The sequence below is a fragment of the Sinohyriopsis cumingii genome, chromosome 12, assembly GCF_028554795.1.
Source record: "Sinohyriopsis cumingii isolate HCF-2022 chromosome 12, ASM2855479v2, whole genome shotgun sequence".
NCBI classification, from domain to species: Eukaryota; Metazoa; Mollusca; class Bivalvia; order Unionida; family Unionidae; genus Sinohyriopsis; species Sinohyriopsis cumingii.
Window position 1 is genome coordinate 100,707,785 of NC_142972.1, and position 21,758 is coordinate 100,729,542.

The following is a 21,758-nucleotide window of genomic DNA, read 5'->3' on the forward strand; positions in this document are numbered from 1 at the left end:
TTCGTAGCTGGTACTCTTCACTCTTTATAGAACGTAGCCGATGTTCAATATAACTGAAAGGTCAGTTCAAGCAAACTGATTTGGATATGAAACTTAAGTCATATTTACCTATATTTTGTATATGCATTATTTTAGGAGGCCGCGTCATATGGGAGCTTGCAGTAGCTTTTTCCCCTCGCCTTAATGAGATGGCAGCACAACGGATGCCAGGGAAAGAGAATGGAACCTTCCATTCAGTAATAGGTGGAAATATGTACTCAGAAATCATTCGCGTCTGGGACATTGTTCTTGACCATGGAAAACTAAATAGGTACATAATAGCATACATGTCTTTAGTCTATATTACCATCTGGAGTCACATACATTGATATATGTTTTATATTTTAATGCAAGCATGCTTATTTGCTTTCATGTGAAGTGCTAAAAACAAAATTGGGATTTATCATAAGATCTTCCCCAGTCTCCATATACTTTTATCAGTTCTTTGGTAGGAATCATTTTCGGACCTTTGATTATTCCAGCCAAAATCATGGGATTTGGACAGCAGCTTTTATTTTCTTTGGTTTAGCATAGGTGAAATATATTTATCCCTCATTTCAGAGACTTCATGTTTGACTAAGGTATTAGTTCAATGTTTCTCTATGGCCGTATGTCTCAAACCCTGGAATTATATCCATGCATCGTATTATTCTCTGATTTTTGGAGAAGGCCAAGGATGTTAGAACATTATGATTACGTTTTTTATTTTTGTCGTTATAGTGATCAGGACTTGGATATTACGCTTGGATGCTCATGTAATGTGAATTAATTACATGATATATTAGTTGAGATTTCTAGACTCACCATCTTTTTTAAGTTCTATGTTTTCCAGCGATATCATGAAATTAATTGATAAAAGTACACAATTCAGGTAATTTATTATGCATAATTCAGAAAGGTAAATTGAAGCTTGATTGAGCACCTATACCAAGAGATGCAAGCTATTAGCATGTAGCCAAATGATGTGGGTGACACGATTAGGAGTTTACTATGGACTTGTTCGGGTATCAGGGACAATGTTTAGGTCCATTTCACTTTAAAAGATATCTAGCTGTTTTGTTTCTATGAACATTTTTCACTATCACAGACCCATTATGTCACCAGTCATAATTAAGACGTAACGTTCCAACATTCAGTGGCCTATGCTCTGTCACGTTAAACCGTTAGTCAATGAATTGTAATGAGGGTCATGTATGTTTGCATTTAACGTATGTAGACAAAATGCAAGAAAGATTAAGTTCACAGAACGTCATATTGTATACACATGTATAGAAGTGTTGTACTAAGATGTGGTGTTAATAATTTACACTTCCGTTTAATATGTAGAATGTAATATATTTATGGAGACTATTTCAGTTTTGAGCAATTGGATACAGTGTGTCAGTTCCCAGAATTAAACATGTGGATATCATTATATAGATGTTACATCAAAACATCCACTTCACCATTGATATAACTGATATCTATACATTAGTTTTCCCTCACGATAAGTAATTCCTGATGAAACACGCATAACCATGTTATCTGTCGTGTGAAAAAATAAGTAATTTCTTGAAGTCATGGTTTGGAAATAGTACAAATAAATTTGTTTGATTATTTAATTAAACACCCATATGTATAATAACAGCCATCACTGTCAATACTTTCAGATCAATCCAGAGGTCAGCCAAACGAATAATCCAGGCTCAGATAATTGGGTCTTACAAACGTGGCTTATCGTGCATTATTCAGAAGAATCTTTGTAGGAACCCGTCTCTTCTAACCCAAACGGAGCTGGGTCACAAAGTTCCCAGGTTGTTCTCTGAAACTGAGGAAGAGTGTTTGGACAACATGTTGGAACTACAAACGAAGCAGTTGCAAAAGTATTTCCCACCTGCAAGTCCAAATGTGACTGAATATCACATCCTGAAATTCTACCCATTTGATCTTGTGAGTCAATATGTTTTACAAAATCTCAGTACCAGGATACCACAGGATTTACCATTCCGTGTTACTGACCAAGAGCATGCCATCATCAAGCTCAAGTCTGATGCACCGATACTGCTTCTGGGTCGCAGTGGCACAGGTTTGTAGAATTATGATAATTATCATTTTTAGAAACTGAACCTTTGCCAAAATAGTACATTGTCTCCAAGAATACGTTACAAAAATGGTTTAGACAATTAGATTCATTTAGTGAGTACATATTTTGTCCATTCAGATAATTTGAAAATATGTGCAATTTGAAAATATATGCAACTGTTATTAAAGTTTAATAATGGGTACTACAGGTAGAGTTACTGTGTAGAACTGGCATGTCAGTGAAATATGGTTTTATTGATTTTGCAATATAAACTTAAATGTTTACAAATTATAGGTCAAGGTTAAACTCCGTTAATAGATTGTTATTCCTGACTGGTCTTTCACATCTATAACTAATCATGTTATACTGACTATGGATATTTTAAAAGTAATACAGTTAAGTAAACGTAAATTTAGAGCGAAGCACCTATGTAGGGAAATACATTGAACATGTGAAATGTAGTAATTTGGAACATCGTTTCGTTATGAATGAGCATATATGGAACAAACTCTGTACTTTACTGTAGATTTTGTGAGCTACATAATAATCATACATAATATAATATAAAATCTGTATTGTCATGGGTAATAATAATTTGGTCAAATTTTGTGTTATTTTTTTCTACGTTAGTTTACTTGACTTTGTCTTGCCTGCATAGGAACAGATAATTAAGTCCCTTGTTGTATTCTGTTCACTATGATAGCTGTCTTTTTAGAACATTTTAAGTTGTCCTCATTCATAACACGGGTCACTTGTAATGCTGTTATGTACAGTCTTGTAAAGATGGCTGCTGCTATGCTTTGTCAGTATAGATGGCCTTTCAGTAATGCACATTGCATTATATAACATTAATCCGTAGATGACAAATCTGGGCCTAGTTTTCACTAAGCATCTAAAAATTGAGATTGATGAATATTTCACCTAAAGCAACAAACAAATGGGACTTAAATGGATTGGTTCATATATAATCTTACAGCTGGTGTCAGATGTGGGGTTATTCACTTTTTTGCAGAAGATTCAGTAATCATCAGCTATTACAATGCAGTAAAAATGTTGAACATTTCTTAAAGGAATCTTGTTTTATTTCCATGGACGGATGATTGCTTCCAATGTGAGAATTCATAAATTCTAACACGCCCACATGATTTTTAAGTCTAAGGGCCACAGCTACAAATATTGATATTGGTGAAACACATGAAATCAAGATAATGTATAACCTGAGTTTGAGTACAGATTTGACAATATGAGTGAAACCGGAACCAGATTTTACGTAAGTGTGTTCTTTCATGGAAATGAGATTTTATTTAAATTGTTTTGACAGGAAAGACAACTTGCTGTCTGTATCGCCTGTATTCTCAATTCCAATCCTACTGGATAACTGCTAAAGAAGCAAATGCTCCCCTTCTACCTCGCACTGTTGGTTATTTGCACCTCAAACCGAGTGAGGAGGTCAAGGATAAAGAGAAACGGGATGAAATGAAGAAAAAAGAGGCAGAAAAGAAAGAAGGTATGTGGAAAATAATGAGAAGAACTTTTAGATAGAATCAGGAAGGCATTATGAACCGCTTGAAATGGATCCAATTAAATTGGTTAAAGTTTGTTCAATATGTTGTTTGTTTCTTTATTATTTAATTCAATTTGTTTGTACCCTGCTTGATGAAATGAAAATCACTTTAGTATTCACTTTGTCCGTTCAAGTCTCTGGTGTTATCTCCATCATTGTTGAGTGTCTTTGATGGGAGTTATGCCTCATGGTTTCCTATCTTCCTGCATTTGACTACCACAACATACAGTGCACAAGTTTTTGGTGGGAGTTCAACCAGATTTGGTTTGTGCATCTGGCCTTGAAAGATTCCAATTTATATCATTCTGTGACATCACTTATCGAGGTATGCCTTTACAGTCCCATTCTACTGACGTTTGAATAATACAGCATAACTTTAGCAGGAATTACTGGATTTCACTATGTGTACTTTGTTTATGAAATCTTTCTAATAAATGAAAATATGACAAGATTGTCTATTATACGTCTTAACCTACATTGAATATCTGATGTAGTGTGTTAGTCCGGAGATACCAGAGGAGCTTGTCTTTTATCATCCTTTCCTTTCCATGCTTTTACAAATACAACTTGTTAGTGATATAGAGTAGCATAGTTGACCGTCTTTGCAGAAATAAAAGCTTTCAGAAAGAAAAACACGTCCAGCTGCAATCATTTGGAAATTGGTAAGTGTACTTGTCACATTATGGGGCATAGTTCTAATGGTCCTTTCCGAAAGCTCCTAGTAGAAAAAGGGTGTACCCCAGTGCAACATATTGTTAATCAACCTATTCAGCAGAAACATAGCAGTAGTAATATAAGCGTAAAAGTAGTTTAAAAATTTGCAGAAGTAAATGGGTGATTTCACTGAATTCATGACGATCCATATCTTTTTCAAGATGGTTGTCTTACTCTTGTTGTAAAGATGACCAAATTTAGGCCGACGTTTCCTACTGTAAACTTACTTTCTTACCACACATGTCAACATGTTTTGGAATTAATACGAGTTATCGCTAAAAACAGGTTGCAGCTCAGGTTGAAAGGACTTATTTTGGTTGTAGAGGTCATTGGTAAGATCTAAACATGATCACATCCTGTTGTCTGAGCCGATAGATAATCAGGTGTTTAGATTTATTTAGCATGTGTTCAGGGTGCATGCAGAACTTCACCTGAGGCAATAGTACTATCACTTTATCTCAGACACCTTATCACAGACAAACGAAATTGGCCTCTAATCAATATAATGATGCAGACGATTTCGTCCTGGCGCAGTATATCACATTAAGTAGCCAAACATCATTCCGCCTTTGGCATGCCAGTCTGTCCTCACTTAGAACAGCACGCTGTATTATTTGAGTCCATTTCAAGCATTCCATGACATCATTTGAACATTTAGGCGTTATGTCCCTTGATTACTCATTACTATTGTCGTTTGTTTCTGCAGCATAACTTTACTTATAGCTTGTTGAATTTCAGCCATATTTGGCTTACCACATTATAATTATGACACCTTCACTTAAATTTTCATCCTTGAATTTTGACCATATCTTTCATCATTGAATTTTGACCATATCTTTCGTTCACGAGTATTTTGATAGGACCTTGAATGGGTTGGATGTCCAGTATTCCATATTATTTAGCATTCCTTATTTGCTCAACACGTTCCTGTCTTTATAAATTTGCATAGCTAACTATAACCACTTGTAATGCACTCATTGATCTTAAAGAGGATCCATATTTTCTTATTTAAAAAGTTATTATTCAAGATACAATAATCCTACAGGTAAAATCTTTTCAATTTATATGACATTTTGTGAATCCATTAACACTATTTTATCATATGTGATCACTACATTATTTTTCCAAGATTGTTTTAAATCATTGGAAAACATTACAAACAACAAATTCTAAGTGTGCATTTGTTTTTCTTTTTCTATAGGACCTGTCGGTGTGGATAACCCAGAAGAATGTACTTGTCCTCAATATGATCACATTCATCAGGTTTTTGTCACCAGAAATCCAGTTCTCTGCACTATGGTTCAGAAAAAGTTTAGGGAGTTCTGTAATACAGGTGCCGGTGTCCATATGGACAGAGCAGTAGAAAAACTTCCACATAGGTTTCAAGATATTACTGAATATTCATACCCATTATTTCTTACATCGCATCAGCTTCTTTTGATGCTGGATGCATCAATTGGTGCACCTTACTTCTTTGACAGAAAGGAGGATTACAGTCTGAAGGTAGGTCTGAATACCATTTAAATGGTAGCTGTACAATGCGCCATACACTCCTTTTCCATACCTGTATTTCTTACGTCACATAACCTTAAGTCATCGTACAGAGCCTCTAGTTTCAGCCAAACTAGACATACGGTTATAACATTAAAATGTTTGCTTTAATAAAGTTGTTACACCTGATTATTTTTTATTAATTTTACTGATACTTAATATTAGAGTTTTTGATTTAGTCACACACACAATTTCTTTAAAAGTGTTACATCTGGATTAGGTAAAGCAATTATGCAGAAAGAACTGATGCCACCAGGTTGTGAGTTTCTTGCCATGGTGGAAAGCGCTCTCAAATTACTTGCCTTTCGTGTGATTTGTTCTATGCAATTTGTGATTATTTAATTTTATTTTCGAAAAAAGGTTGATCCCATCATCATTTTTTTGTGTGTCCATGATTCAAGTTGATTTCATACTAATGGTCACTATTGTTTAACAACAGGCTCCTTTATGATCAAGATAAGTTGTCATACAAAACTACTGATTCAAACGGTTTCAGATTAACTTATCAACTTGAGTTATAGAGAAAATTAATCATTTAATCAGCCATTAGCGAAATATTTAAAGCGCACGAGCGGTGAGTTTAGTAAAAAAAAAACCTGGAAATTATATCTGTAGGAATGTCAGGATTTTGACTTAAGAACGAACTAGAGAAGACGACATATATAGTTTGACATGAACAGAATATCAAGCATAATGTGCTCTTTACAGAAATAGCAGGCGCTTCCTCATTTGTAGAACATTTGCATGGAAATATCTTAAGAACCGCATACATGAATTGTAGAAAGTATGTGTGGATATCCTGAGGACCAGTTTCCGAATCTATTCGCACTTGCCAAAATTTGTGTGGTTCTGCTTCTGTTAAAACAAATGCTTGTGAGAGGAGTTTCAGTTCTCAAAGAAGACTTTACTCAACTCTTAAAAATAGGCTGTTACATTTGTAACATTAAAGAAACTGATTACTATAGATGCATGAGGAGAGCCAATAAATGACGTTCGTTTGAAAAAGGCAAAGAATAATATTCATAAGATGAGCAAAATTAATCAGGTATACAGATACCTTGCCCATTAAATGCTTGTATCAGATTCGAGAGGCATCTGCCTTATAATATGTTGTCACCAGTCAGCTGTCATTCGCCATTGTTTCACCTCATCCTCCTTTACTTATGATTTCCCTGTATACTTACTACCATACTTGATGACTTCTTAGTATTTTATTGAACGTTCCATCTAATTAATGACTGGACATATGCACATGCTTCAACATTTCTGACGAACTTTAGCGCCAAATTCTTTGGAAGCTATCTCGCCTGAGGAAATTACGACTCATGCTGATAAAACTAAGAATTGACTTATGCCAATTTAACTAGGCGCTGCTCATCTGAATCAAATGATCCAAGGTCTTTTAAGGATAGGGCCATCAGCTTGGCTACAAATTGTGAGGGCTTGCTGTCATCATTGGACTTATCTGAAAATTGAACATAGAGAAAGACAAGGGGACCACTTGCTACAAGACACAAGCTGTTAAAATGCCCTTCATGGTTATTTCATGGAGTGTCAACATCCGAAAATTATGAATCACAATAGTATAGGAGAGTGCTACATTGACCCCAGCCTGAACCTCATCTATTCAGGTATTAATGGCTGACTATCAAGAAATTTGTGATGTACAAGATGCAGTTCGTGGTGAGGATACAAAGCAATTCTGACACTAATGAGCCTTCTTTACCAGTGACTTCTCGAATCCATCCATACTGAGAGGAATGGAATAGGAATCCATATTGAATCTTCAGAATTGTTAATTTTCCACCTATACGTAATTGAATTTTGGAACAGATCATCAGCAGAATAGTGGTCCTCACGTTTGTTTTGATTGCTATGGTTTTGTGCAACAAGCTTAATCGCTTATTATGTGTATTTACTTTCAAAATGTATCTGTACCATTGTATATAACTTTAAATTCAATAGAGTAAACTAACAGCATCAGTTTGAAAGTTTAACCTATTATGAATGGTTTCAGCATTATACGTGCTACCTCCGAGTCAGATTGCCTTTGCTTTTGTTGTATTGAGTTTTAGACCTAAAACCTTGCAATCACTGCAATTCGTAATTGATTCAGATGACTCAACAATCATCAATTTAGTATCACCTGCGAAATCTGACAGGAAGTAAGTAATCTGTTTACATAAATTTTGCAACCACTTATATATTGGTTATTTCTTCATAATATTGACAACATTTCTGCAAATATTAAAACTAGATATGTAGAGGTTGGATCACCTTGTCTGCAGTCTCTGCAAATTTAAAATTTTCAAATAAAAAGCTATTCCAACAAAATGATGATGAGATGTTGACAATTGTCTTGTCATTGCTGTAAATTGTTCTTGTCAATGGTCTAATATTATAGAAGGTTAGAATATTATGTATGCATTTTTGCCTTTGTAAATGCTGTTTGGTTTATCGTCCTTAGGTATACAAATTATAATTCCTTGTCATGAAAACTGTTGAAACTGTTAAGAATATTCAATAACATGTGATTTTTTAGTGGCTCCAACAATAAATTCCAGAAGATAAATCGCGAATTTTTTAAACTTTCCACAAGGAAACTATCTAATCCAGAATATTTATTATTTTCTTGTTTATTTGTAAATATATAGCACCATTCTCAATTGCAGGTGGATCTACAAGGTTGGATGGACACTGATGGTTCAGACAGCATCCAATCTCTTCTCAGGAAAGATTTAGATTCCGAAGAGGAGGTTTCTGATGGCAGCAGTGGTTTCACAGGGGATGAAGATGGACAGCAAGAAATGGCAGGAACTCGACAGGTATGGTATAGTAAACTGATTTCTGGAGTTGTCTTTACTTGTTTTCTGCGTGGTCACTTAACAATGCAAGGGACAGTATTGTTTTAAATATATTGTTTTAAATACATTGAATGTGACTTCTAAACCCCATGATGTTTGACATAGACATAAGGAACTTATTTTAATGATGAATAAAAACCACATGACCTTGTATAATATACACTTTAATCGACCAATATTAGTTCCAAAATTCGCAGAGTAAGTATGGTGTTAATGAGAATACTTTTTCATTAAAACAAAGCATTTAGCCCACACAGATCAGGCCTGTCTGTGATAAGCTGGCATGGTCTCAAGAGTCCATACTATATGTTACAATCATTTACTGACATTATTTTCGTATGTAGTATTCTTACTACTTTATTTACACAATAAGCCTCTTCTCAGAAATGTACTACTGATTTCATTAACTTTCATATAGCTTAGCAGCCACTGCTTTAGTTTAGAGGATGCAAGACCATTACCACTCTATAAAATTGTTTTTTCATGTTAGTAACACACTAATATTGCATGCTGCATATATGCTGCAAATTAAATAGTCGTCTAAAATTTAATGATGCTGAACTGTTGTGATTTACAATAAATAATCTGCTAGTGTTGACTAACTGTTCCATAAATTTAATTATTGTTTATTTGTAAATATGCGACCTCGTTCTTAATTAAAGGTGGATATACAGGAGTGGTTGGACGATGATGGTTCACTAAGCATACTGACTCTTCTCGATCAGGATTCAGATCTAGTTGAGGAGGGCACTTCAAATGGTAGAAATAAATTCAAAGAGGAGGAAGGTGTAGAGAAAAAAGTGGCGGGAACTAAGCAGGTATGGCAGAAACAAATGGATTTCTGAGTCTGTTATTGACATTTTGTATGGTATATACTTTAACAACACAGAGTGATATATTGTTTAAAATGCCTAGAATGTAAATTGTACAATTCCACAGCTCAAAATACTTTACTTTCACATAAAGTGATTTTTCAGTGGTCAATAAATCTACCTGACTTTAGATATGAAATAATTAATTGACTGACAGGAGTTTTAAAATTCCCAGTGTCAAAGTGGTATTAATGAGAAAAACATTGGCATGAAAATAAAACATTTAATCCACAGAGCCCAGGCCTAAATTGGATAAGCTGACATGGGATTTCACAATCCCATAATCTATGTTCAAATTACTTACGGTCAATATCCTCATATAAAGTTTCTTTCACTTCGCAAAATTAATTTTCCTCAAGCATTTACATTGGATAATACAGGTTTCAGGTTTATATTTATACACAATTTCATATGTGTTTACATAAAATATTGACTGGTTAACCTGTAATCTGTACTTTTAGATCAAAGTAGATCCAAGTCGTGAGGTGACTTATGAAGTTTTTGTGATGGAAGTTTGGCCCCAAATCAGGAAGAAAATGAAGACCAATTATGACCCTTCCCTTGTTTGGACAGAGATCATGTCTGTCATCAAGGGATCATTTGAAGCCATTTCTAAACCATGTGGATACCTTAGCAAAGATGAATATATTGAAGTTGGTAGGAAACGAGCCCCTTGTTTTTCTGGAGAAAGAGACAAGATTTACAATGTCTTCACTGATTATTATGGATTTATAAAGCAAAAAAATCTCTTTGATGAAACTGATCTGATTCACAACATATTCAGACGTCTCAAAGGCATAAAGACGATTCCATGGGTTATTCATCAAATTTTTGTTGACGAGACTCAAGACTTCACACAGGCGGAACTTTGCCTTCTGATTCATATCTGTCAGAACCCCAACCAGATGTTTTTGACTGGAGACACTGCACAAAATATCATGAGAGGAATCTCTTTCCGCTTTGAAGATCTTAAATCCCTATTTTTCCATGCACAGAAATCAATGCAAGCCTTGGAGAAAATAGGAGCCATTAAGTCCCCAGAGCAGTATCAGTTGACACACAATTATCGTTCTCATGCTGGAATTCTCTCCCTTGCTTCAAGTGTTCTAGACTTGTTAGACACATTTTTTCCAGAGTCTTTCGATAAACTTGTGAGAGACCAAGGTCTATTTAATGGCCCGCAACCAATTTTATTTGATTCCTGTACCTTTAGTGACCTTGCTGTACTTCTGCGGGGAAACCGACGAAAGACCTCACAAATTGAATTTGGAGCTCACCAAGCTATCTTGGTGGCGAATGAAGCAGCTCGAGACGCAATACCAGAGGAGCTACAGTTTGGCCTGATCTTAACGATTTATGAAGCCAAGGGACTGGAATTTGATGATGTGCTGCTGTACAATTTCTTCAAAGACTCGCAGGTATGAAGCATTTCATGGCATGTGGTTAATGAGAGTAAAAACATAAACAACTAGCATTGATAGTCCATCATATGACGTTTTAGACTTGTACATCTTGAATTTCGTATGATACTAACCAAATGTTCATTGTACATATTCTTTCAAATACTTTTTAAAATGGTTGGGAATATATAATCCGGGTTTTCTGTTGATCTGCCCATCTGTTGCACGTACTCTTTGGGTCAGTATTTGCAAAGCCATGTAAGATTAAGAAATTAAACTTGGTATACTTCATCATCATGGAAGCGTCTATTACATGCCAAATTGCTTATTATATCTTAAGGGGTGGGTAACTGCACCACATTACAGTTTTCATCACATGTTCCTTCTGCCTCATAACTTTTAAACTGAGATTATAGAATTAAATTTGATATCCTTATGCATCATTACCAGAATGAGTTGTGTAAATCCTGTTCGAGGTGCTTTTTTAAGGTCAAGGTCACCACTCATTGTTTGCATTTTTCAATCACACTTTCACAATTTCACCTTCACTTCAGAGACATTTGAGATTAAGTGGTGAATTTAGTATTCTTAAACTCCATTACTGGATAGTGTTACATTTCCATATTGTGTGCAGCAGCCCAATATTTTCAGTTTTTCATACAATTTAATATATTTGAAAATAATCACTAGAAAGTATTTAGCATGGCAAATTAGGGATGCTATGTTCAAGGTCAAGGTCATTGCATAATATTGTCAGTTTTTATCACTGCCCCTTCTCCTCCAAATCTTTAAAGCCATTTGTAATATTAAGGGATGAGAATTGGTTTACATATATTGTTATATATATCTATATTTTCGGTAACTCCAGATATATGATTTTATCAATTTATATTATTCTTATTCATGGCTGTAATGTGTACAGGATATATTTAGTTAAGTCTGACCTAAGTGACTTGAGTATAATATTGAATAGATCTAAAAATAGATGTTTACGTATGTGTTTACAATAAGTGATGTGATGTGATGTGATTTAATTATGATTTTTTAACGTAGCTTTAACAATTTTTCAGTCATATCGCTACGATGTCTGCAGTGTGGCAGTTTATAGTGATGTCTAGCATTGGGGCATCATGCCGCAGACATGTAACATGATGTCCCACCCAGTCACATTATTCTGACACCGGGCCGACCAGTCCTAACACTGACCTCTTAATGCTGAACGCCAAGCGAGGCAGCTGTTAGTACCATTGTTGTAAGTCTTTGGTATGATTCGGCCGGGGATCGAATCCACGACCTCCCGCATCCGAGGTGGAGGCTCTAACCACTAGGCCAATGTAGCGGTCGTTTACAATAAGTAATCATACTCTTAATGATAAGACTTAAAATGGTACATATGGCGAATTTTCTAATCAGTGACTGATCGGATATCGATGTTTTTAAAACAATTATGTGGCTTCTCATTGGTTGTGACAGGTCATGTGAATATGAATAATGCAACATAAAATCAATAGTGGGATCTTTGCAATGACAGTCGTAATATATTGCGTATATAAGGAGAAAATTGGGCATTTAGATTCATTCCAATTTTTGGAGTCATTCACACTTATTGTATTCCTGTTGCAAGTCTGCAAATATGTTTTTCTGTTGTATTTAGATTTTATCGAGACGAAAAACATTTATTTGGACTGTTCGTTGGAAATAGAAAGTACTCATTATTTGGATCTTAATACTTTTCTGGCATTGTTATAAATTATTCGATCATCACGATTCTGGGAGGGCCTGTACATTTCCGGGCATGAAATTTATAAGGAACTTTTCATTTGGTTAGTGCTTTCATAAACCTTTTAAAAGGACTATTTTGGATTTAATTCATAGTATGGTATGTTCCTCTCACAGTTTTGATTCATAACTTTGATAATTAAATTGTTTGTTAAGTTTCTTTTTTGTTACTTAAGTTTGTGATGATAGCGTTGTAACATTATATCATCAATAGATTATGTTTCTTATAACATTCGGGGTACAAGATTTAAGGTTTCAGTTAAGGTTATTATTTTCTCCCTCACTCAATAATTTTATGGCCATTTATTATTAGAGGATGATGACATGCCATTCTAGGAGTTGGAAAAAATCTCGCTCAATTTGTTTTGGTTTCATTTTGTTTCTACCAAGAATATATAGCCACATTTATGCAGATATACATACAAAGCGATGTATATCCACTGCTTTCCTGTCAATTTTATAAGTCAATGAGGGCAAGTCAGATAAAAGTTTTCTTACTTGAAGCTTGTTCCACTGCTAGGATACTTACTTTTAAAAGGATGACATAAGACGTTTTCTTGCAAGGCTTCAGTTATTTCAAGCGTTGTTTGTTCAAGAGAACATAAATAGCAATTTGTCTAAAGTTATGTTTTTCCATTTTAAACTACATTAATTTCTGTTGCTGTTACCATTGAATGCCTTGCTAGACCTACAATTTTTTTGTTGGATCTGTTTTTATGGAAATTCAACATACATTCACTTTGGCATCTGTGTTCATGTCCATCCATGCATCCTTATTTCGATCCATCCACATTGCAAAATATTTCTATGTAGTATGTTTTGCAACTAGAATATGACATAATTGTGATACGTATTCTATGGATTGTTTTAATGAATTTAAGTTTTGCAGATATGATTGGATCGTTAAGTATTTAGAAATTTTGACAAATGATTTGCACTAGGTTTATACATTCAGTGATTGGATTTAAAAACATCTATGCACCAACATCCGGACGGATGTGTCTTAGCAATTTTGTATTTTTTTCTGATTAAAACATTTAAGTATTTCTTCCATTTTAAGGCATCAAAAGAGTGGAAGATGGTGACACATTGCTCGGAGCAGTTGTTGCCAGACTCAAAAGGATCAACACAAGGACCATCTATTACTAAGAAAGGTCTGACAAAGATTGACCAAGGTAGGACAGGATTTCATCCTTATTTCAAACTGCCACCACTGAGATGAAGTAATAAGGATATATCCATCTGTCTGAACAACCATAACATCTATCGTGCGAACACATTTAGCAACTGTTACATAATACAGAGCATAATCATACTGTGATATAGACATTGCATTTGCTCATTACATTAGCAAGCTAGGGATTGATGAAACCATTATCTGGATAGTCATGTATCAGGTCAGATACAAGCCTTAAGTTTCTAGTTTAAATTGAAAGTAATTTGTGACAATACAGGCATTCAGAACTTCAAGATGATGTCTTTATTTATCTGCAGAGATAAGTCCTCTTTCCCCTTTCCCTAATGAATTAAAGAGATATATAATATACATGAGTCGGTTCTTCAAAAATAAAATGCCATTGGTTTAAACAATTTGTATAATCTGCTGTTTTAATCAATAATAATTACGGCAAGTTTTAAGCCATTCAATTTCCCTAACTATAAATACCAGGTAAATTATTTATTCTCTTTCACAGTTGCAAACATATACCATTATGTGTTCAAAAAGAAAGCATGCACTTCATTAACTAGCATACAACCACGTGCATGCATACATAAAAGGAGGAGTAAACTAGCATGTAAACACCATTTTAACTCACCTCTACCACGTAGAGAAGAGCTGATGTACTGCGCATATGGTCTGCATCATCATTCATACTCAGACAAATAAAATATGTTCATATTTTTGTCATCTTTATTCTAAGGAACGTAAATATGACCTACATTTCACGTTATATTGTCTTCAATTACGTGTTTGTGTTTAGTTCATGATCCTATTGGCTTTGAAATCCTATGCAATTACTATTACACGAAAATCATGAAACTTGTGAGGAAATGACTCTTGACAAATACTATAATCACATCACAAATATAGATCAGTATGATCCAAATTTCATGTATCACAGACATTGTGATAGATTTTGGAGGGATTTTGAGTATTTTAAGGTTAAAATAAATTAATCACGTCTAGAAGAGGAATGTAATGAAGATATTGTTTTTCAGATCTGATGCAGCAGGAGAGGAGGTCACGACCTTTGGCCTTTGATTACAATCAGCATAAGGCACTGATCTCAGAGCTGAAGCATCTTTACACAGCCCTTACACGGGCACGTGTCAATTTGTGGATATTTGATGAGGACGTTGATAAAAGAGCACCAATGTTTGAGTATTTCAAAGCTAACAATCTTGTTAGGTGTCTCACTTTGGACGAGACAGACAAGTCGAGTAAGTTAACGTTTATGATTAATACTGTATAATCTTGTTAGGTGTTTCCCTTTGGACGAGACGGACAAGTCGAGTAAGTTAACGTTTATGATTAATACTGTATAATCTTGTTAGGTGTCTCACTTTGGATGAGACGGACAAGTCAAGTAAGTTAACGTTTATGATTAATACTGTATAATCTTGTTAGGTGTCGCACTTTGGACGAGACAGACAAGTCAAGTAAGTTAATGCTTATAATTAATACTGTATATTTCTCCACATTAGTAAACTAAAACAAATTTCCTTCAAAAACAAAAAAAAAAAAAGATTATATTTAAAAGCAATTTCGGTTACTATTTTGAACATTAACTGTCTAAGACCCACAAAGGATTTAAATGATCATATTAACTTGGAACTATCTAATGTCCACAATGCTCATACATGCGTTTATTTTCTGCAAACTCCTGTACGTTGACTATAAATCGTACTGAAATGACACTTAATTACGGACTTCTGAAAAATTGCCGAAATTAATTTTTATGATGTTTGTCAAATTCTGATATTCACTTCTCTGTGTTTAGTCATGATCTGGGTCGCATATTAGATTTAGAGGAGGTGTTCAGAAAATCATTCATACTACATAAAAGGGCCTTGATTTGTTTCAACTGCCCATATGACCCATGTTGTTCATGAAAACGCTTGCATGTTCAAGCTGTTTCGTATAATAATAATAGTAATACTAGTGAAGACTTTGTATAGCGCCTAATCTTTAGAAGCTCTAAGTGCTTTACAACATTAGACAACACCAATAAGATAAGAAACATAATAATATTATTACAAAAACAAACAACATGAAATTAGAAAACCATTAAAAAATTAAAAAACATGCTGATAATATTTCAGGTAGGAAATATTATTAGGTCTTTATGTTTGTTCTTGCAGTCGAAATAAGTGAGTTTTGAGACCCTCTTGAATGTGATCACTGTGTCTTTGTGTCTAAGTTCAGTGGGCAATTCATTCCACCTTGCTGGGACCTGGTATGCAAAAGAACGATGTCCATATGACTTTGTTTTCATAGTGGGAATAATGAGTATACGATTGTCAGAAGAGGAGCGTAATTATCTTGCTGGTGTGTACACATGGGTGAGGTTGGATAGGTATGTTGGACTGGAGTCTGACAGTGAAATGTAGCACAGAGAACACATTTTGTGTTTGATTCTGGATCGAACGGATAGCCAGTGTAGGGTACAGAGCAGTGGGGATGTGTGCTCTGATTATGGTACTCTAAGTATGATCAGAGCAGCTGTGCTTTTCACTTTTTGAAGTTTCTGGAGTAGATATTGAGATGAACCAGACAAAATTGAGTTACAATAGTCCAGTCTTGAAAGTACTAATGAACACACAATTGTTTTAGTGGCATCAACTGAAAGATATTTGCGAATTGAGCTGATGTGACTATATGCAGCATTTGCTTGAAATGTAATTCAATAAACGAAAACACACTGAACATGCAAGGGAAAAAAACACATCAGAGGTTTGAACAATTGGTACAGAAGTGTTAAAACAATATTCAGATTTCTGGGGGAAAAGCAGGAAAAGCAACAATTACATTGATTGAAAGTCATTTGCTGATTTGAGTATGTGTCATGACTGGAGAAATTATTGTCATTGCCACCTAAAATTATAAGCACAAATGGGAAATTTTTGTGCCTCGTGTGGTTTGGAATTGGCTTGAAACTATGCTGTAGGTAATTAAGGTCTGATTTTACTGTGACAACTTTTATCAAGTCGGCCTTCAATGTATCAGTCGTATCTCAAACGTCTTAACATTTTGAACGATTGCTTTCCATGTAATCTATTAGCATGTGGTGAAAGAATATTCAGTGCCTCGCTGAGAATGTCCTTTTAGAATTAGTTCTGCTGAAAACTACTTTAGGACTTGCTGTTTACCATAGACTAAAGCTGTCTTCATTCAATCGATGAGTTAGGGATAAATGAAGCCGTTCCACTTTCTGACATACAAACGTATCCTTGCCAAGAAAACTGAAATCAATGTGACAGATATTTCATAAGTTCTTTATTTCCAAACTCTTATCAAAATCTACCAAATACAAATTTGTAAAGTCATAACAGATCCTCGTGTTTTTCAGAATAGATTCAATGAAATCATAGCCGGTTATAATGGCTATGGCCCTATATACACATAGGTCGGTAGATGGAGAGGGGTTTGAAGTTGGAATTGGAACACCAATGTTGCACCATCTCAAATCACATTCTTGAAAGAGCCTTTAATTTTACTTCAGAAATTATTCAGATCCTTTGAACTAAAATTGAAACCTCACATTACAAACATTTCATTTTATATTCGTAATGAGTTTGACACTCACTGAAATCATTGGAAACACCTTAGTGCTATGTTCTTCCTAGTCATAGTTGGCATTTAGTGCAATATAATGGCATATAAGGTATCTAAATTTGCCTTGCACTCATGAATTTCCAAATGAAAGTCTGTACACTGGCTTCAGATATTATCGGTACATACATTTGTATGTTCGATGTACTTGACAAAATAATTGTGGAATAACAGCTACACAAAGAAAAATCACAGCATCAATTCTATCATTGTAGAGTGGATTCCCTCATATTGAACACACTACAGTCATTAGGTCTTATTGTGGCAATGGCATATATAGGACACTCATACCGGACTTGGGGCCCCGAGTGGCTCAATGATCTATAGTGAACACCATTACGGATCAGAAAAGAAGAATCTCCCATATGTATGTTGCAATTATAGAATTTTATTTATTTTAGTGGACATTTATTACAACAAATTGTTTTGTTGCTCACGTACATTACAGTCTCTAACAAAGCTCATGCGAATAGTTGGCAAAACTGTATCTTAGTTAGTGATATATTGCAGTTCCCTATATGGCTCACTTTCCTATTTTGCTGAGTCTTGTGTGAAAAGTCAATCACATACTTTATTGAATTCTTGCCCATTTCAAAACAAGTTTTCATTCATATATCTAAGTCATTAACATTTAAATACATGTACGTCTGGTCAGATCACTGCAATCTTCCCTCAGTTTCCACACGTTCGAGCCTCGGGCTAGGCCAGTTTTAGTTTGTGTGATACTTTTTCTGTACCTTCCCGTGGGTCGTTGGTAGTCACCGGGGTATTCTAGGTTTCCTCCTCCGCTATTTGTACTGTCAGCCATGTAAAGCCTATTGCGTTCTACAAATTCTGTAAAACTTACTTCAGTAGCAGAACCAAATAGGAATAAAGAGACTTGGATACTACATATTTACAGACAGAAGCAATTCAGTGGAGCTTATGGTATATAGACAGATTTTTAATAGTTTAAATATTGGCAGATTTGATAACAGGAGTACACCTTTGATATGGTTTTTCCAGCTTAATGGGTTGATTCATCTATAGCATAATGGTTTATATTCTGCCAATCAGTTCATTGCTTTGCTATTGATTTTCCAGAAATACTAAACACGGTATTTGCTGAGAAGTCAAATGCTAATGACTGGAAGTGCAGGGGTGATTATTTCATGAAACATAACCTGTATGAGGCTGCTGCCAAATGCTATGGCATTAGTGGAGAAATATCAAAACAGAACGCAGCACTTGCCCATCACACTGCTTTGGTTGCTGGAAAAATGAGGGGAAAGCCTCAAGAAATGAAAGATGAATTCCTCAAGGCAGCAAAGCTGTTTCTGGAATGCGGTCTACCTAACAAAGCCGCGATCTGTCTCCAGAATGCCCGCGAACGAGAACTTGCAGCTAGGCTTTATGAAAACATTGGACAGGTAGAAGAACATTGTTTAATAAAAATACAAAGCTACTTATTTTCTTTTTGATTTCTGAAAATTTTCTTTAAATATTTATCTGCTCTATAAAATCTTTCTTTGCTAGTTTGTTCATGAAGCTATGCATAGAGTTCAGTGACAACCATCTAAAGAGGAATGCAGTTATAACCAGTGTCTTTTTCTCTTTATATCATACCCCAATATGCATGTATTTAGATTTCACTTTGTCCATACTAGAGTATATGATTGCATCCGTGGAAAACTCTGATTGTGTATCTATACGTTGAACAAGAGTTAAAGCGGGGCAATGTATTTCAAACTATTATATAGGTTACAAGTTAGCGTGAATATGGTGTACTACTGGGAATTATAATATCTACCAGTTTCTACCAAATCTACTGGCTTACATCTTTATACTATAAACACTAAAACACTTATACACGAACATAAAGTGGTGCAGGTCACCTTGCTTGAGTTCAGTTTCAAACGTTCATGTGATTTTCAGCAGTGAGAATGGAAGTACACACAAAATCCAAAATGATCAATTTCGAACCATAATGCCAAGATGAAAAAGGTTCAAGGTAAGATGGGTTAAGCTGGTTACACTCTAACGTTGCTTTCGAATCTGCAGTTTTGCGTTTTACTAATAAACAACGGTCTAACCAGATAAAACACTAAAATGCAGGTGATTACATTATTCCTTAATGGAACAAGTCATGAAATGTGTACAAGAGTTCTGCTGGGAAGTACAAAGTAGAACAAACTGCCAATCCAAGCTTAGAAAAGAATTATGGACGGCAAAAGAAAATGCGCTTTGCAGTTCGATTTAGATACAGTTAGTAGGAAAGTATTTTTTCTTCAAATAACGCTATTATTGAAGATAATCATAATTCAGATAGTAACAAAACAACTGTGAACAAGAAAATGATGGTTATAAGGACAAACTAATTTCTTTGGAATACTACTACTGCTGCTGCTACTACTAATACTACTGAGGCCCTGAGTGACCAATTTGTCTAAAGCGCTCTCCGTTATGGATCACTGTCATCTCACCTCTGTTTGCGCCGGTTCGAGTCTCCGATTCAGCCAATGTGGGTATGCGAGAAATCTTGCCAGTAGCTTCTCGTGGGTCGGTTGTTCTTTCTGGGGTTTTCACGGGTTCCTCCTCCACCATTAATACTGGCCGCGATGTATAGCCTATCATGTGCTGAAAAATGGCCTTAAACCCAACAACAACAACAACAATAACAACTACTACAAAACTAATAATAATAATAATAATAATATTATTAAGAATATTAACACTAGTTATCCATTACCTACAAGTACCAAACCTTGTGGATTGATGATATTTGGGATAAGGAAAAACTCTGATGAATGTTAAATTGAAAAGGCAAAGACTGAGATCACTATGACAACAATAACAACATCAACAACAACAATAATATTAGTTCATCAAATTGTTTATCTTGTATCTGTAGCAGAGACATGCATAACGCATATTCAGGTTATCCTCTACACAAAGTCACCGCAATTGGGGGTGGGGAAGATCAAAGACCAAGATCATTGTGATTGCAAGAAGATTCATGTTATCTACATTCAGTACTGTCAAGCATGATTTTGAGATAATATGGGAGTCGTGTTTTAAGAGTTATTGTCATTTTGAACTGCGGCTGAATGTGATGTATGCCAATATTTTAGCACAGTTAAATTGTACTTTTGATTTATTATAGATTGATTTCTATGGGCATATGAGGGAGATGTGGTAGGCAGGTCTATACTCTGATGAGCGAATTGCTGTCCATATCTATGTTGTATGACTGTAGTATATTTATCTTTGATGTTCTATTATTTTCATAATGCGGCTTACCATGTTTGACTCCAACGTTGTAGTTATTTATATGTTTCACAGTTGTTGTGTGTATTTAACTTTCACATACTCCCATTATTTATCAAACCGTTAAAAAGCATTGTAACTTTGCAGAATTGAAAAGAAATTCAATCCAAATGTAAACTAAAAAGTGATCTACATTTTCAGTCACAGTATGTACAAGGACTATGTTCGACATCTGCGCAACTGTGCTTATTTGTGCTTATTAGAAACAGACCAATATTGTTGTGCTTATAAATGTAGTGTACTGTGAGTTCTAAATCTGTCTTTCTTCTCTTATAAGGGATAGAACAATTGGATAATTAACAGCATTGTGCATTATTTAATTTACAGTCTTTATGACTTAATGTTTCTCTTAACATTGGCCAGATTGAACTTCAAATGAGAATATTTACACTAATAGAAGAGTACAAGAAAGCAATTTATACAATATCGTTACTTCCTGCAATATTACTAAGGGATCTGGAAGGTTGGCAATATGACCCCTATCCTCACACATAGTCACCCCTGCTGACACAAGCCGAACCTTAGACAGGAACAGTAAAGTCAAAAATATCTTAATGTCATACTCTTAAGTAATATCCAGGAGGTCCGAACTTGTAGTATCCCTTATGCTTTAAAGACATATGTATTCGGTGTTGATTATTTTTAAAGTACAGTTTAAATTTAAAATACGGTAGATGTGTGTACCCAACTTCAGTTTGTACCTTCAATGAATAAGATTGATACGAATTGTAACATTTGGATTTTAATTAATTTGGATTATTCATTAATTAGTT

The 21,758-nt window shown here is 34.9% G+C and overlaps 1 protein-coding gene across 1 annotated transcript in view; it reads left to right on the forward strand.

Moving 5' to 3' along the window:
* Nucleotides 1-21,758, forward strand: part of LOC149787099 (TPR and ankyrin repeat-containing protein 1-like) — a 59,747-nt gene that overhangs the window by 17,275 nt on the left and 20,714 nt on the right. The window contains exons 5-14 of the mRNA XM_089976046.1: nucleotides 136-310; nucleotides 1,689-2,104; nucleotides 3,423-3,608; nucleotides 5,581-5,882; nucleotides 8,603-8,755; nucleotides 9,457-9,612; nucleotides 10,128-11,084; nucleotides 13,906-14,020; nucleotides 15,066-15,287; nucleotides 18,763-19,088. Of these exons, the coding sequence (XP_089832172.1) occupies nucleotides 136-310; nucleotides 1,689-2,104; nucleotides 3,423-3,608; nucleotides 5,581-5,882; nucleotides 8,603-8,755; nucleotides 9,457-9,612; nucleotides 10,128-11,084; nucleotides 13,906-14,020; nucleotides 15,066-15,287; nucleotides 18,763-19,088 (3,008 nt within the window). The remainder of the gene's footprint in view (nucleotides 1-135; nucleotides 311-1,688; nucleotides 2,105-3,422; nucleotides 3,609-5,580; nucleotides 5,883-8,602; nucleotides 8,756-9,456; nucleotides 9,613-10,127; nucleotides 11,085-13,905; nucleotides 14,021-15,065; nucleotides 15,288-18,762; nucleotides 19,089-21,758) is intronic.